Here is a 15,584-nt window from a genome sequence, read left to right as displayed (position 1 = left end):
TAAGCACATATACAAAATCAATAGTTGTCTTCTTTTCCTTACCCTGGAAATAAAAATCAACTGTGGTGTGCAAAGCTTCAATTGATAAGGATGTTTCAATTAAACACTTTGACTCAGGAAGTCCCATCCAGATAAAATGTCACATATAAAAATGCAACTTATCTTCTTTTCCAAGTAGCCTTCAATGCCCAGGAGGCAAGAATTAAATGTGAAGGGCAGTGTAAATGTAAATATGTCTTGCAATGTAGTGATATAAAAACATATATCCAGCACATAATTACTATAGAAATATAGTAGACATATTTCTGGATATAAACACTAAAGCTAGTCTAAGGGGAAAATAAGTACAAATGTTTGCTCTAATCCAGAAGACCACAGTGACAACAAAAACATGTCTGTATGTTTCTGTGTGCACAGACATACAGTGCCTTGTGCACAAGTGTGCAAACAGGTTGTTGCAAGAAATGTTTATGGTAAAATTAGCTACAAGTCCATATGCATTACCACTTTCCTGACTGTGGTCTATTGTTCCTTGGACAGCAGGCTGTTGTGTACCAATACAAAGATAGTGCAGCAAATCAGAACAATCAAGGAAAATATTGGTGCAATTAAATCCTACTGAAATCCATAGCTTTCAAACATAAATACAAATGTTTAGATTAAGCTGGATTGCATCCTATTTGATCTCCAAAATAAAACTATGATAAACATAAAATTTAAAAGCTTGATATTTGTCTTTTTAATTTGTGCTTCTTTTTTAAATGTAAAGCGTTTGGTCCTTTTTTATTTCAAGAACTGTAAAAAGTTTAGTTTTCAGTTCTTTGCTGTTAATGTATGACACTGATTTTAATAGCAAGTGCAAATTTATGGGGAAAAGGCAGAGGAGGGGAAGCCCAATAGTCAAGAAATGCATAACTTCATCAAGACATTCACATCTGTACTGATTTAAAAACCTCCATTTTGTAGCACTAGGCTGGTGAGTACTTACAGTCTCATTTTGCTTACTAAATACTGGCATGGCAACAGTGGTCATCAAAACCAATCCCTGATCATCTGCAAGCTACATTAAAAAATAAGAAGATATATTAATACAGAGCAACCTGATATGGGACCATTATTAAATCATAGTTATGAAAGCATCCAAAGAAGTTATTTTCTGATTAATGGAAATTGTTCTCTTTAAGAGTCCACAGCAACCTGCATTGCGTTGCTTTTTAGTTCATCTGAGGCTTAGTCCAAAATATATCTCTATAGAAAGGTAACATTGATTTTATATCATCTTTCATTTAAAGAAAGAAAAATGTATTTATGTAATCTTTTACTCATATGTTAGATATGTATTGAAAATTTTCTTATTCAGACAAATCTGCCTTAATTTTCTTCAACTTTCCAGTCCTCATGGGATCCAGATAATTGCATTGCCCAAGTCTTTGCTGGCAACCACTGTGGCAGTTGATGATGATAGCATCTGGGCTCGTACCTGCACTCTACCAGGCTGCTTTTTACATGACATTAATGCCAGCTTGGTAGTAATAGGAGCTGAAAGTTTATGGATCTCAGCCATAGACAATTCCATAATCTCCAATGCACTGCAACTACATTAGAATTCATGTACGATGATGTTCCTGACCTTGGTGAACTGCTGGCTCACGGACTGCATTGCTGATGCAAGCACAGATGACAGGCAAATTCTCTGTTACTTGCAAAAGCAGTCACTGTACAGTGTCTTAGCTACTGCTTAACTCTGCTTTCTCATGACCAAATTTAGCCCCAACATTCACAAGCAATCTATACTGTCACTAAACATGTGGCAACCACCACATATTAAGACTGTGATAGGAAAATGGGGAAATCTTTTCTCTGCATAGATTTGTGATGGACAAATCCAGAGGAAATGTTTACTGTGAAACTATTCCTAAAAGAATATAAAATTGAGCCTTTGTATGTTGCCATATTATACACACACCTCTGGGGCTCACACCACAAAGCTTTTCCTGAAATGCTGCTCAGTGAGAGTTGTAACATTAATTGTTAATAATGCCTTTCATGCATTCTTATGAACAAAGTACATATAGTAAGAATTACTTTATATGGATTACTATACAATATACTATTCATTTACAAGGCACTGTAGGTACTGACAGCAAATTAACACGGTGGCAGGATATACAGAACTAAGTCACACACACTCACACACACTAAATTGGGAAGGAAGTGATGTGGAGCAGGAAGCATTTGTTTGGGACTTTTTTAAAAAAAAAAATCTCTCTGGATGTTCCCTCCCACATAATGCCCACACATCCCTCAGTTCCCGCTAACCAGGAGCTGTTGAAACCTTTCCTCCCAGCCATAGTGACATCACTTGTAGAAGCACACCAATGGGCCCAGAACAATATGGCAGAGGTTTTCATCATCTAAGAACCAGAATGTATGTGTGCCTCCACAGTGTCCTGTAGAGTTCTGTGGCATAGCATTCCTGGCAGATGAACAGCTTTAACTTTAAGTTTACAGGTACAAAGAGCTTTCAAACACTTTGCCACTACCCACAGAGAAACAATTGTTTAAGCAGTCCATTGCAACTAAGAGAATGCCACTCCTCAAAATATTGTAGTCAAGCATAAAACATCAAAAATGTAGTGGAATGTATATTTAATTTGCAGATAAAACACATGATGTTATATTGACAGGTAAGAATTAACTAGAAGTTGTGGGCTAGCTCCAGAATGTCTAGAAAGCATGTCTAGTGGAGCTGGTGAAGCTGACTTCTCCATCCCTCCTCCCCCGAAAAAGTCTCTCCCAGCGCCCTGAAAATGCTGCTGCTGAATGGGGTAGACTGTGGCATGGGGGGGGGCTGGGAGGCAAGGGAGGATTGCTGAAAACTGACTGAAAGCACATTTACAAACAGAGCTCCCACTTTCAAACACCGCTCTGCCTGATCTGGGAGGGATCCCCAACACTCCATACTATAGCCTATCCATTCAGCAGGGTCCCTCCACCCGCAGCCCTGTTATACACACTTAACTCTGGACCCAACCTTATGTTCTTGAAATTGCTCCATAACCATTTTATTAAAAAGGACTTGGATATAATTAAGCAACAAATAAGGTCAAGACATGTTGCAGGCTGAAGGGGGTTGTTTTCTCTTTGATTCTTGTGAAACAGTCAAAACAATGTTGTTACTGGGCAGTCAACAAATGACTAAACAAACACATAAACAAATGCTTTAATCAGTATGTTTCACTGGAATCCACAGGAATTCTGTTATCCTGAAATAATGTAATCATCAGCATGTGCAAGCTGAAACTGAAAATATAAGAAACTATTTTTAACATTGATAAACCAAGTGGAAATCAGCTAGCTTCTGGGTTCTAACATAGTTAATAAAGTAGTGCCATGGGTTATGAAATCATATTTGTTAATAATTTGAATAAACAGAGAAATGGGATGAAAAATGTAAAAATGCTAGACTAATGCATCAGATTGAATGTTTTTACAGGTGCCAAATATTACTATTTTCTGAACTGGAAAGCACATTGTGAAAAGAATACCCAATGTGAATGGATGCTTTCTGTTTAAAGGTTGCTCTCGTCAGGGACTCAGAATGTCATGGAAAATACAGGCCCAGGAAAGTGAAACTTAAGGGTGGGAAGGAGGAAGAAGTCTAGTTATTATGGAAAGCTGGCAAGCATCTGGTTTATTGCTAGGTCTTGGTTAATGTAGAGGATTAGCTAAAGGATGAGATGGATGCATCTTTTTCATTTCCCCCCCAAATCTTAATTGCACTTATGGTTAACTGCTAAAACTGCTTTAAAATCTGGTTATTTTGTCCAAAAAATGCATCACAACTTTTTCATCTTGCTGTTGGTTAATCATGGTATGATGCCTATTTTCCATATCAAAATCAATAATACTATCTTTTGAGCTATTTTATTCCTGTTCTTGTTTGCACTGAAAAATATTTGTATATGCTATGATAAATTTGATGGCTTGCCACAAGATTCTTCGTTGCTTTTGCTGCAACAAACATAACTAGCCATCTGGAAATTGTCTATAGTTTAGTATCCATATAAAATGGTACAAAATATTTTTTAAGAGATACTTGTTTTCACTTTTTGTTGATGATGTAATTATATTAGTTTTACCCATCTTGTATTGTATAATTGTTTTGGTAGCATTTTACTATTAAAAATGCTCATTGTTCTTGTTTGTGGTGCCTCTGAAGAATTTCTGTTCACCCTTGGGATTTCATGTCCCTTCCCCTTCCTACCTAAAAAGTTGAAGTCCAGTTGTAATATCTCAAGAGTTTCTTTTCAATCGGTACAGATGATGTATATTGCAATCCAAATTCCCTTTGCACCAGATGGTAAGAGAGGGCTTGGATCGGCAGAGGTGTCCCTCCGCCCAGCCATGCCAGCATCACTCTACCTTTGCAGAATTCCCCATTACACCTGCTGAATGTGCAGACAGGCATAAGTGTTGCTGGTGGGATCCATGCTCATGCAGGCCTTCTCCCCATTCTTAAACCTGAGCCAGTATGAGCTGCAAGATGGAACAGTAGCCTTGCTGCTCCTTTAAGCCACACTCTTCTCTAGCCAGTGTTTCAGTTGCAGCCCTAGATATTATCTCCATGGTACATCATCATAGAGGAGAGGCCTCTGCGGGCAGGAGCTGAAAGAAGTGTTGTTCCATGTCAGCAATGAATACTATGGTGTACTGTGGAGTCCAAAATAGCAACCTTTCAGAAAATCAGTGAGATTTCCACAACACTTTACTACTGATCTCCAAGTCACCATACATCAAGACTTCAAAGAGCATCTCCCAAAAGGAACTACTGAAGCAGAATTGCAAGTATGGCGTTCCCGCCTGAAGCGGGGGAGTGTTTGCCACCACCCGACTTCGAGAAGGCTCAGGAACCTTTTTTCTTGGTTACCACTGAGGGTCAGCTGGGGTTTGCTGACCAATGAGACATGAGGCAGGAGTGGGTTTAAAAGTCCACTCCTGCCTTTAAACCTTGCCTCTTTTCACCTTGCGGCACCAGCCCCCCCTCCCTGGTCAGTATGGGCTTCGCTAGTCACCAGTTGGAGCTGAGTAGGATTTTTTTTTTAGGGATTTTGATTTCAGAATCCCTTTGGTTTTGCCTACTCCATGGGTGATTCAATCGGCTTTCGGGGTGGGTGGGTTGTGGATGTTTAGCTAATGGCTGGCATGGAATTCGGGCAGGTGAGGAAGGTGGGGACAAAGTAGGAGAAGGAGGCATGTTGTTCAAGGGCACTCCCTAGGGAACTACCAGTGCTGAATGACTGGTGGGGATCTGGGCATGTCCTTGTGGGACCAGCTTGCGCAGAATGGTGAACGCCCGTATGGCAGGGCCAGGCTGCGGAGGTTGGAAACACATACTTGGCTCTCCTAGCAGGGAGGGACAAGTTTTCCCACATCTTTGGCTGGGGAGTCACAGTCCGTTGAGACTGACATGCCCAGGGGACTGGGTGGAATGCTCTCTTTCAGTCAGGTTTATCCTCACCTGCCTGAAGTAAGTTCAATTTGGATATTTGAATGTAATTGGCTGAAGTTTAATATTTGTTATATTTTAATAAATATAACTTTATTCCATTGTGGTGTCACGAGTCTTCTTTGGTGTGGTGGCAAAGTTCAGTTTGGACTTAATCAGGACAGGGTTTCTTTCCCATTACAGGTGTTAAATTAAGGTAACATAGCTAGAAAGACAGTATTATAATAAGTGATGCCTACTGTGATTCAATTCTTATCCTGTATACCCTGTACAAAACTGCCACCTGAAGATGCTTCAGGCATCTGAAAAAGTAACTCTAGTCCACAATAAATCTGTTTGTCTTTAAGGGAGCATAAAGCTAACATGGTTGGTCTTCCTGAAATATTCCATCTTCTACTAGAAGCCACAAAGTAGGAACAATTGAAATTAAAGGACGAGCAAGTCTTCCAGACATTGTATCAAGCTTTCTGAATGTTTCTCTTTCCTTAAATGGGTGAGCAGAGCTGAGTCAACAGAACCTGTTAACCATGTGTTGGTGACCAAACTAAGATATTTGCCGCCAAATATTAATGTAATATAACATTTAGCCATTCTTGATATTGCTATATATTCCTGCCCTACTAATTCTATTCTTCCTAGAAGTTACTCTATTGTATTGCTGAAGGGGTTTAATAAGACAGGTTTCTAATAAAGTGGAAGAGCAAATCAAGTGCAAAGTTTTATAAAGGAAAGGTCTGTTCTTTGGACAGGAGCCACAGTTCACTGAAGAGGAGGTGAAAACTGAAAGGTGGATGGAGTAATAATCCCCAAATCTAATTTTGAAAGGAAATCGGTCCTCTCTGTGTTTGGCTATATTTGGCAAAAAATGGCTTGGACTGCTCCTCTTCTACCATGACCTACTCTGCAAACATTTCACATTGCTCTGAGAAGACATGTTCTCTACATAGGCTAAGAACACCCAGATATCCTCCTACTTTGGTTGTCCCCAAGACTGCATGCATTGTGCTCACTGAGCTACAGTCAGAGCATAATCTTTTAATTTTTTCCTCAAGTATGAGGTGCACTGTGTGGGAGTGGAACTATTTTTCAAGAAATAGACATCCAATCTGTGTTAACTCTCAGGATTATGGTCATAGTATGACATATTTTGCTGGTACCTTCATGAGAATGTTGTCCATTTTGAAGTCCAGAGCGGCAGAGATCACTCACCAGATTTGTACCTGCAAATCAGGCTGCGTGAACTAGCCCTAGAGTTAGACCTTTCAAATAACTATGTATCACTAGGAAAGTGTGCATTGTCTGGGCTAAAATTCTATTAAAAAAAAAAACAGTTTCTGTCATTGTTAATGCTCTTTCTTTCTTTTGTATAATAGAATTTATTTTTAAGTTCTTCAGCATTCCTACTCCAAATGGTAGGGTGTGTGTTTGTTCTTTGAAATGCAAGAATAATTAAATTAAAACCAGTAACAAAGTCCAGATTCTCCCATTCCCACTGCTTTGATTTTTAAAGGCAAACACATTGCCATTTTGTTTTAAATGCTGTTACAAAAGGGTAAGACATCTACATTTCCTAATTGTAAATGATATGCACAAAATTTAAATGGATGGAAACTTCTAAAGAGATAATGATTTTGAGGAAAAAAGAAAATGTGTGTTTGAGAAATAGAATTTTGGGTTTTCTATTATTACGCTCCTTTTGAGCTTGTTATGACACCAGATTTATTTATTTTCAAAAACCATTCAAAAGACCCAAACCAGCATTTAACATAACAGGAGAGTCAAACTCTATAGGCTCACAAGATACCACGCACTCCAGGGCAGGAGTTTCAGGATCCTGTGTTTGTATTATAGTAATGTCTGAAAATTAGCACGACTGCTCTTGCTTTCCCTTAAGAAAACATCAGTTATACTTTTAGTTACAGCCACACACTGGAGAGAGCTGTCGCCAAATGTGTCTCGGGGCCAAACTACATATGGCATTAACAGAAAAAAATCTATTCATGCCTACTCAGAAATAAGTCATATGGAGTTCAGTTGGGCTAATTCCCAGATTATATAGGACTGTACAGTAAATGTGTATCTACATTTTACATGTAGGTATTTTTCATATGTAAATTGCATCAGCTGGGGGTAATGATTAATGGGTTTAGAGTAGATGAGAAGGAGGAATGTAACCCTTTCTTTCTCTGCTGTGGTCTAAAGGAAACTCCCTCTTCTGAAACTAGTATTTGTTTTGGGAGGAGGTCCCCCATTTCTACAGCAGGAGAATGAAGCAGAAGACATACATTCCCCCTCCATTCCTGTTCTGTTCCATTTAATTATCTCTCTTTCACACACACACAGGCAGAGGCAATGTGTATTTCTTTTATATAAAAAAGCATATTAAATGCAAAGACATATTTAACATCATGTATAGTTTGCCTCTCCCTCCAACTATCTATTCTTGGGAGAAATATATTCAGAAGCATCTGTCTGCAATGCAGATTATTATAATTATTAATTTATGAATCACCTTTTACATGTCTCAAGGTGATTGACAGTGATATTATACAATAACTAAAATAGTTTTGAAAGCAATGAAAATAAGCACCTAAGTCACAGCCTTTTCATCCAACTGGAAAAACTTGTTGAAACAAAAATGTCTTTAATTCTTTCCCAAAAGTACAGGTAGTGGGCACCTGTTGTAACTCAATAGGGGTGCTTCCACTGAAAAGGGGCAGCTACACTGAAAGCCCTGCTCTGAATTACTGTGGAGTGGACTTCTGATATTTTTTGGACTTGAATTCAGTGATCTACTGGGGATATAAGGGATAAGTGGATATAAGGGGATATAAGTGGCCTAGTCCTGAGCTGTATAGGGCCTTATAGATTAGCACCAAAACTTTGAAATGGCCTGGCAGCAGATTGGCAGCCAGTGCAAATCCAACAAAGGGTATTATATACTGGTGGCAATTTGTGCCACGTTCTAACTAGCTGCAGCTTCTGGACCAACCTCAAGGGTAGACCCATATACACAGGTTGCATAGCCTTTTCCCCCCCTGTTGTTCTGAGATAGTGCTGCTCACTAACTATCCTCAAGGAAGATTATGGCTATGGTAGGACCCCTGAAGACATCGCAACTTCGTCTTGTATTTGAGGACTGCAAAGCCTCTATGTCCCACCCCATCAGCTGGATGAGGCTGGATACATCACCACCTATTTCTCCTTCCTCTGCATCCAGAGGAAGCCATATAAGAGCTGCTGCTTGTCATTCAGTATAACCATGGGATAAGAAGAAATTATAGTACATGGAACAGAAGATTACGATAAAATGCTCAAGGTGTTAGGGCTACCTGTGTTATCTTATAGTGGCTTGTCTCCATATGTGTATGCTTCTTTTATGTTAATTTCCCAGAAAAGTTGTGTAGATAAGCAGTCAAGACATGGTCAAATATGCCCATCTGTCAGGTACAGGTTGCAATAATTCATGACAAGATTAGGTTCTAAGAGAGAACTGGCACATTCTGAGCCCAGTTCAAGGTGCTCCCGTTAGTGTTTATAGTCCTAAACAACTTAGGCTCCAAACATCTGAAAGACAGCCTCCTTCCCTACAGACCCTCTCAGGTGTTGAGATCAGCAGAGGGGGGCTTTTTGGTAGTTCTGCCAGCCTTGGAAGCTCGGGGGGTGGCAGACCAGGAGAGGGCATACTCTGTGGCAGCCCCTAAGCTGTGATACTCTCTCCCCACTGTGGTGCATCTGACAACTTCACTGTACAACTTTCAGCAAATGATGAAGATGCGCCTCTTTACCTTGGCCTTCAACACTTGAGATATATACTTTTAGGACTCACCCTATTTTCTGTAATGTTGTTTAGGTTGTTTTTAACTGTTTTAATTATGTGTTTTAAAATTGCTGTAACCCGCCCTGGGACCTCTGGGTGAAAGGTGGCTAATTAACAATAATAATAATTTGAAGAAAGAGAAAGGCAGTTAGTTACAGCCAAGGAAGTAGTCCAGACTTATCGACAGGTTAAACCAGAATGAGCTGGAAATAAAGCCAAGGGCAGTTTCTATGGAAGGGGTAGCTAACCTGGTGCCCTATAGGTGTTGTGGGACTACAACCCCCATCAGCCTGAACAAAGATGGCCAATGGTCAGTTATAATGGGAGTTCTAGTCCAAAACATCTGGACTTGTTATCTACCCCTATTCCAGGGAATATGGAATACTTGGAACAGGAAGAGTGGTGGAAAAAGCAACAAGAGTAGTAACAGTCAAAATGATGATCCAAGCTGAAAGGAGGAAAGGGTGAAGTGGAAGGATACAAGAAGCAGGAAACTGGGAGATGATTTCGACAAATCAAACTAGGGCCAATGGGAAAGATCAGGAGCAGAGGCTCACCTGTATCTTTCACAGGAGTAGAGTTTACCTGCTGGTCTCTGCATGTCAGTGGAAGTGAACAGGGGATGAAACAATTATTAGATTCCCAGGTTTAGCCTGGTAGGTTACTGAAGTACCTTTATTATGCTGGAACAGTGAAATGCGTATTATGACACTGAAAATGTTTATCATTGCCATGTCAGACTGTTCTAACTGTACAAAGATCCCTATATTCTACCATTCTCTGAATCATTCCCTACATGGATTTCCAAAATGTAAGCAGGGAAAAAGCATAATGGGATATAGTTCTAAACAATTTTGGGAGGAGTTTAGACTATGTAAATAACCAAAACAGGGATTGAAACTGATGATAAAATGGTTTTTGGAGTTAAAAACGCAACACTGGCTACAGGATGGAATTGTTATGATCACTGTATAGCCCTTGCACAGATGTTCACTGTACCTATGGAGTGGGAGATGCTGATCATGACAACTGTGCCTAGACCCTAATGCATCCAGTATCCATAACTTGGATTCTAAGATAAGTTAAGGAAGTTAAAGGAATAAAATATCTCCTCCAACCTCCATCAGACTCCTGTGCAACTGGCTACAGGAGAGAGGAGATGACAGCAAGCTTCCTTCCATGACCTTCTTGGGATCCAAGCCCATATAATGATAACATAACTTTTGCAGAGGGGTATAAATGTGCAGAAACGAGTGCTCATAGGCATGAATTATATAATGTTTGCAATGCAATTTGTGATGTACAGATTAGTGCCTGAAATCTATACATGTTGGGATCTTCCTATGCAGATATTATGTTCAACATGTGAAAGTCAGGTGTGGATATACCATGTGTGTTTGCGATGCTTCCCCTTAATACATATAGACATAAACTTCAAAAAGAGCTTTAACAGTCAACAAAGAAAATAAGCAGCACTCCAGAAAAACAAACACCCATAAATAGTTACTGTACCATTTTATTGTTCTTTTGTACTTCATTTGGTTCAATTTAACTTTTTAGATAACTTTAATAAAAATGCTAAATTTTCTGCTGATGCATTTCCATTACAACATCAGGGTTGCAAATTTTCCACTTTTCCTTGTAATTCAACACTTTGAAGTATGAAAAAGTAAATGAAGCAAAGAATGATAAATGTTGTGTCTAGATTTTTGAAACCGAATAGTGTCAAGATAAAAGAACAACAAGCCTTGCCCAAATAAGTTAAGGCTCCAAGGGAAAGGAAGCTGCTGGAAACTTTAGGGGAACAGATATTGCCAAAGGCACATTCTAAACATAGCCTTTTTTTAAAAAAAGGATGACAGTGTTTTCAGTGAAGTAAAATTATTTTTTTCAAGGCCAACTCTCTTTCATTAATATGGAGAATATATAGTCCCTCCTGTTTCACACAGGCTCAGCACAAAAATACTCACAACAGGAATAACATAACACAGCTTGAAGCCTGCTGTTTCAACAAAGCAAGTAAAACAATACCCCAGTGGGCTATTACCAGAAGTAGCTTATGCTTGAGGAACAGAATAGGTAAGAAATCAAGAGGGCTAAATACACAAATTCAAAGCCCAGAGTAAACTAATTGCTACTAATTATTGGATTTTTAAAAATGGAAACATGTCCGGAAGAGACCAGAAGTTTATCCAAACCAAATTCTTCCAACACATCCAGATCTTATACACATCGCCTCTCTTCTTACATAGTGATCTAGTACTCGCAGCTAATTCTTATTTTTCACAAATGCCACAGTAATCACTTCAAAATATGAGTGCCATTCCATATGAAAAGCTGTGTGGAGCAGCACACCAGACATTCCTTTTATTTACAACCCCCTATGCAATATTTAACTGTATGTTCTTCTACCCATTTCAAGCAGTACAGTTAATCATACACATTTGTAGATATGAGGCCTGTGTTGTATCTTGTACTGTAGCAAATGTTAACTGTTTATATAGTCTGACCAAAACATCACACAGAACTTCACAGAATAACAGATGGTTACAAGTTGAAAGATTGCCCCATACTGTTAAGCTTGTGTAAAAGTTGTCAGTGAATTGCTGTCCTAGCTATATCTCTTCTCTTTTTATGGTAATAACACTTCCATCTCTTGGTGTAGTTTTGCTGTTTTTCTCTTTAATCTTTAGATGATTCCAGAATACTTTCAACCATTACTATAAAAAATGCCACAGAGAGTTTGGTAACAAATACCAACAGAAAGATTGTTGCCGTTAAAATATATTTGATAAACATTGACTTTTAATGATAAATTATGAGGATGGATTATACTGACGGCATTTGGTTATTCTTCAGATATTCTATTGTATGACAGAAATGATTGACTCACCTGGGCATAGCAAATGTTCCCTTTACCAGTAAATAATCGAAATGTGAAAGAAATGGAGTCATTTAAGTTACAGCCTTATACACGCTTACTTGGAAGTAAGTCCCTCTGTCGTTTTGGAAAAGGTCTGCTTACTCCTGAGCAGACATATATAAGATTGTACTGCTCCTGAAGGAACTTTGAGTTGTAGCTAATGTTCTACTCAAAGATCTTTTGAAGGCAATGGATGGTACTAACAAGGTCTATTAATTCACTGGGTTTAATTTCAGTAGGACTAACACTGAATATAACTCATATTTTCTTATATTTCTTACTGGCTGCCTAAAAAATGTACTGATAAATGTCAATATGTACTGAATTTACATCTATGTTTTAAATAACATGCACATTACATCTTATTCAATATGAATTTATAGTAGTTACATCCATACTGGAAAACATAGCTTACTTAAAAACAATCTTCAGTATTTATTTAATTGAAAGATGGCTTCAAAGTCTATAGCTAGTAGTACTATAAGAGAGAATCTGTCACTTGTCACTGAAATGGTTGCTTATATGCACACAGAATAACAATCCTTAAAAGCTGATATGAGATTTCAAGTAGATAGACATTTTAAAAAGCAAACTTGGACTGGCAACATTATTATTCTAGAATCATCTAAAGATTAAAGTGAGCATGTTTATAGAGAAATGACTGTTTAAAATGTTTATACAGAAAACATTTGTAGAGGATACACAGATTCCAACAAAAACACAGTACAAGTTCAGACACCATATGGCAAAGCATATACCAGCACTGACTCAAGTCATTCATAAAGACAAGCATCAGTCCTGTGCTGGTCTTCCTCAAACAAACAAATGCCAAATGGATGTGAAAACTTATCATCATGCTTTGGTTTGTTGGGGGAAAAGTCTGGATGTTAAACATTTCCATGTTAATCAAAATTGGGGGAACTAATTAGTACTCAACACAACTTCATTTCTACTCAGAACTTCATACCAAGTTCATTTTAGCTATCAAACATCTCTCTATTGCTTGGTACAGATCTAAAGATGATGTAGGTCTATAAATATTTCTATTTGAGAACTGCCTTATGAATCCATGAGCCAAATAATCCATTAGATAGGCACACATACACTGTGCATCCGATTTACATTGCATTTATTTAGTCCTGACAGCTGCTTATATACTGCCAATGACCATTTACAGTCATATTGCAATGACTGGGGCTACTGCTTATGCCATCAACCTCTTTCAATGAGCAAAAAGCATTTCTACCAATGAATGGAGGTAGATGTTACTAGTGCCTTGAAAAGTGTTTGCAAATAAGGTGGGGAGCACTAAAAATACTGTTACTGTGTCCAACATCTGCTAACCATAAAGTAGGCAGGACCTAAACCTAGGAACAAGTAGCAGTAATGTTACCTTTTCAATCAAACCTGTGTGCTGAAAACTAAATATGAGATTTGCAACAATAACTGCAAGATGATAACGACACCATTCAAGGACTGAGACAAGAAACTTGACCAATGAGAAAGGAATAACCATTACAATATGGAAACCTCAAAATTTTGTAATACCACAAGGGAGGGAGCCTTCTGAAGGCCGTTCCAAGTCAAATGTGGAGGAAAACAGACTGCTGTAAAATATCTTCAACACCTATTATTGTTCCATACTTTTCATATTCCTCTTTTGCCCCCTTTTTTCTCCAACGCAGGGCTGAAGCCTGCCTGGAAATTGCACCCATTGACTTGCAGGTCATTTTCCTCACAATGTCTGGGGGAGCAGATTGTGGTTACTCAATGTTTTGGAAAAGGTACAGTGCATATGCTTAAATATTACTTCATATTTTCCAGAGCTGTTCCTGGCCTTCAAAAGAAGTTCAAGGAATAAACTATAATGACACCTATTTTATTCCTTGGCTTTTAAGATGCTAATAAAGCAATGATTCAGTCTTTAGATTCTAAAATTTGTAACTCCATGCTTGGCAATATATGAAAGCCTTATGGAACTATAACAACAAATAACATACTGTATATGCTCCAGGGTTTAGAACTGGAGGCATGGTATGGACACCACCTCTAGTAGGTATCACAGCCTGATATACCACTACCACCACCACTAATGCAATTACTTGAAATTGGTGATCAAGACCCATATTTGACATAGCGCAAGAGTGATTCTGCCAAAGTCAAAGGATATTATGTGAACCAAGGCTTATCTTTGCCTTATCTCTAATAATAGTAATAACAAGCCACCAAATTTGTATATAAAGTCATTTTCAGCTGTTCATTCCACATTGAATCAACATACCTGTAGAGCAGCCCTGTAGCCAGCCTTCCTTGTTAGGTGGGGCATCCACATTTCTAGGTGGGGCATTTGGGTGAGAGGCACATAGCACCAGCCAACCCCCCCCCCACTGGTGGAGAAGATGTCAGTGCCACCCTCTTTTAGAGATCCCCAGGAATACCAGACTCATAAGCTTGACTTTGCCTATAGCTACAGTCTTCTTTCACCTGTGGTCTGTCTTTGTATTCTGATACTTCATGAACTGAACTAATTGGGTAATGATAGTGAGCTTCAGAGCTTGGTTTTGATGCTGGATTGTGTTTCTCAGTTTTAGAGTCCACCTGAAAAACAAACATGTCCATACTACAAATTTAGGGAAGGGCAGAGAGAAAATAAAAACTAAAGAGTGTGTTAACTCCTCCTTAAGAGTCCTTCTTTCTAGTCTTATTCTTTGTCTGTAGATTTTCCTTTCTGTTTTTCAATCAAGGGAAAACTTTTTAACTGGTTGCAATATAAATGACAAACTAAGCAATTAGAAACTAATTGTGGAAAGCAGCTGGAATTTTTAATGGTTGCTGGGTTGATTTTTCTGCCCAGAAATCTTGAAAAGGCCTCATGCTGAGCTGCACATATTGGAGAAATCAGAAATTAGGCCTGAGTTACAACCTAGGTAGCCAGTCAGCCAGTTAGCTAACTGTAGTACACACAGCAATATTTCTATTCCTCTAGGGCTGTTTTCATCCTTTGCCATCAAGTAATCAACAAAAAGAAAAAAAATAGCCACTATGACTGTAAGTCTAGTGAGTGCTTTAAAAGAGTAAACAGTAGCCATTTTTTCAGTTCATTTTAAGTTATCTCTCTATTTGACCCTTTAGCAATAAGCACCCAATCCTGCTCTACTCATTATAACGACTGCCAAATAAACAAACTCTTACTTCTTACTGCAGGCAAACAAATATTTTTTAATTGCTGGCTGAGTAGATAGCACAACTGAAAATGAAAAGCAGAGCAAAGAAACGTCCAAGAGGTGGAGTCTCAACTCTAGCCCATAATAGAAAGTTCTAATATTTAACTC

General features: G+C 38.5%; 1 protein-coding gene across 8 annotated transcripts in view; it reads right to left on the bottom strand.

The window, feature by feature from the left end:
- The window catches only part of CACNA2D3 (calcium voltage-gated channel auxiliary subunit alpha2delta 3), a 1,117,495-nt gene that overhangs the window by 365,275 nt on the left and 736,636 nt on the right, over positions 1 to 15,584 (bottom strand). For all 8 annotated transcript variants that reach the window (XM_061618250.1, XM_061618247.1, XM_061618248.1 and 5 more), the window contains exon 14: positions 989 to 1,060. In XM_061618250.1, the coding sequence (XP_061474234.1) occupies positions 989 to 1,060 (72 nt within the window). The remainder of the gene's footprint in view (positions 1 to 988; positions 1,061 to 15,584) is intronic.

This window comes from Rhineura floridana, chromosome 3 (assembly GCF_030035675.1).
Source record: "Rhineura floridana isolate rRhiFlo1 chromosome 3, rRhiFlo1.hap2, whole genome shotgun sequence".
Lineage (NCBI taxonomy): Eukaryota > Metazoa > Chordata > Lepidosauria > Squamata > Rhineuridae > Rhineura > Rhineura floridana.
Note: the sequence above shows the minus strand (reverse complement) of the source record. Positions and strands in the feature narration are given on the sequence as shown.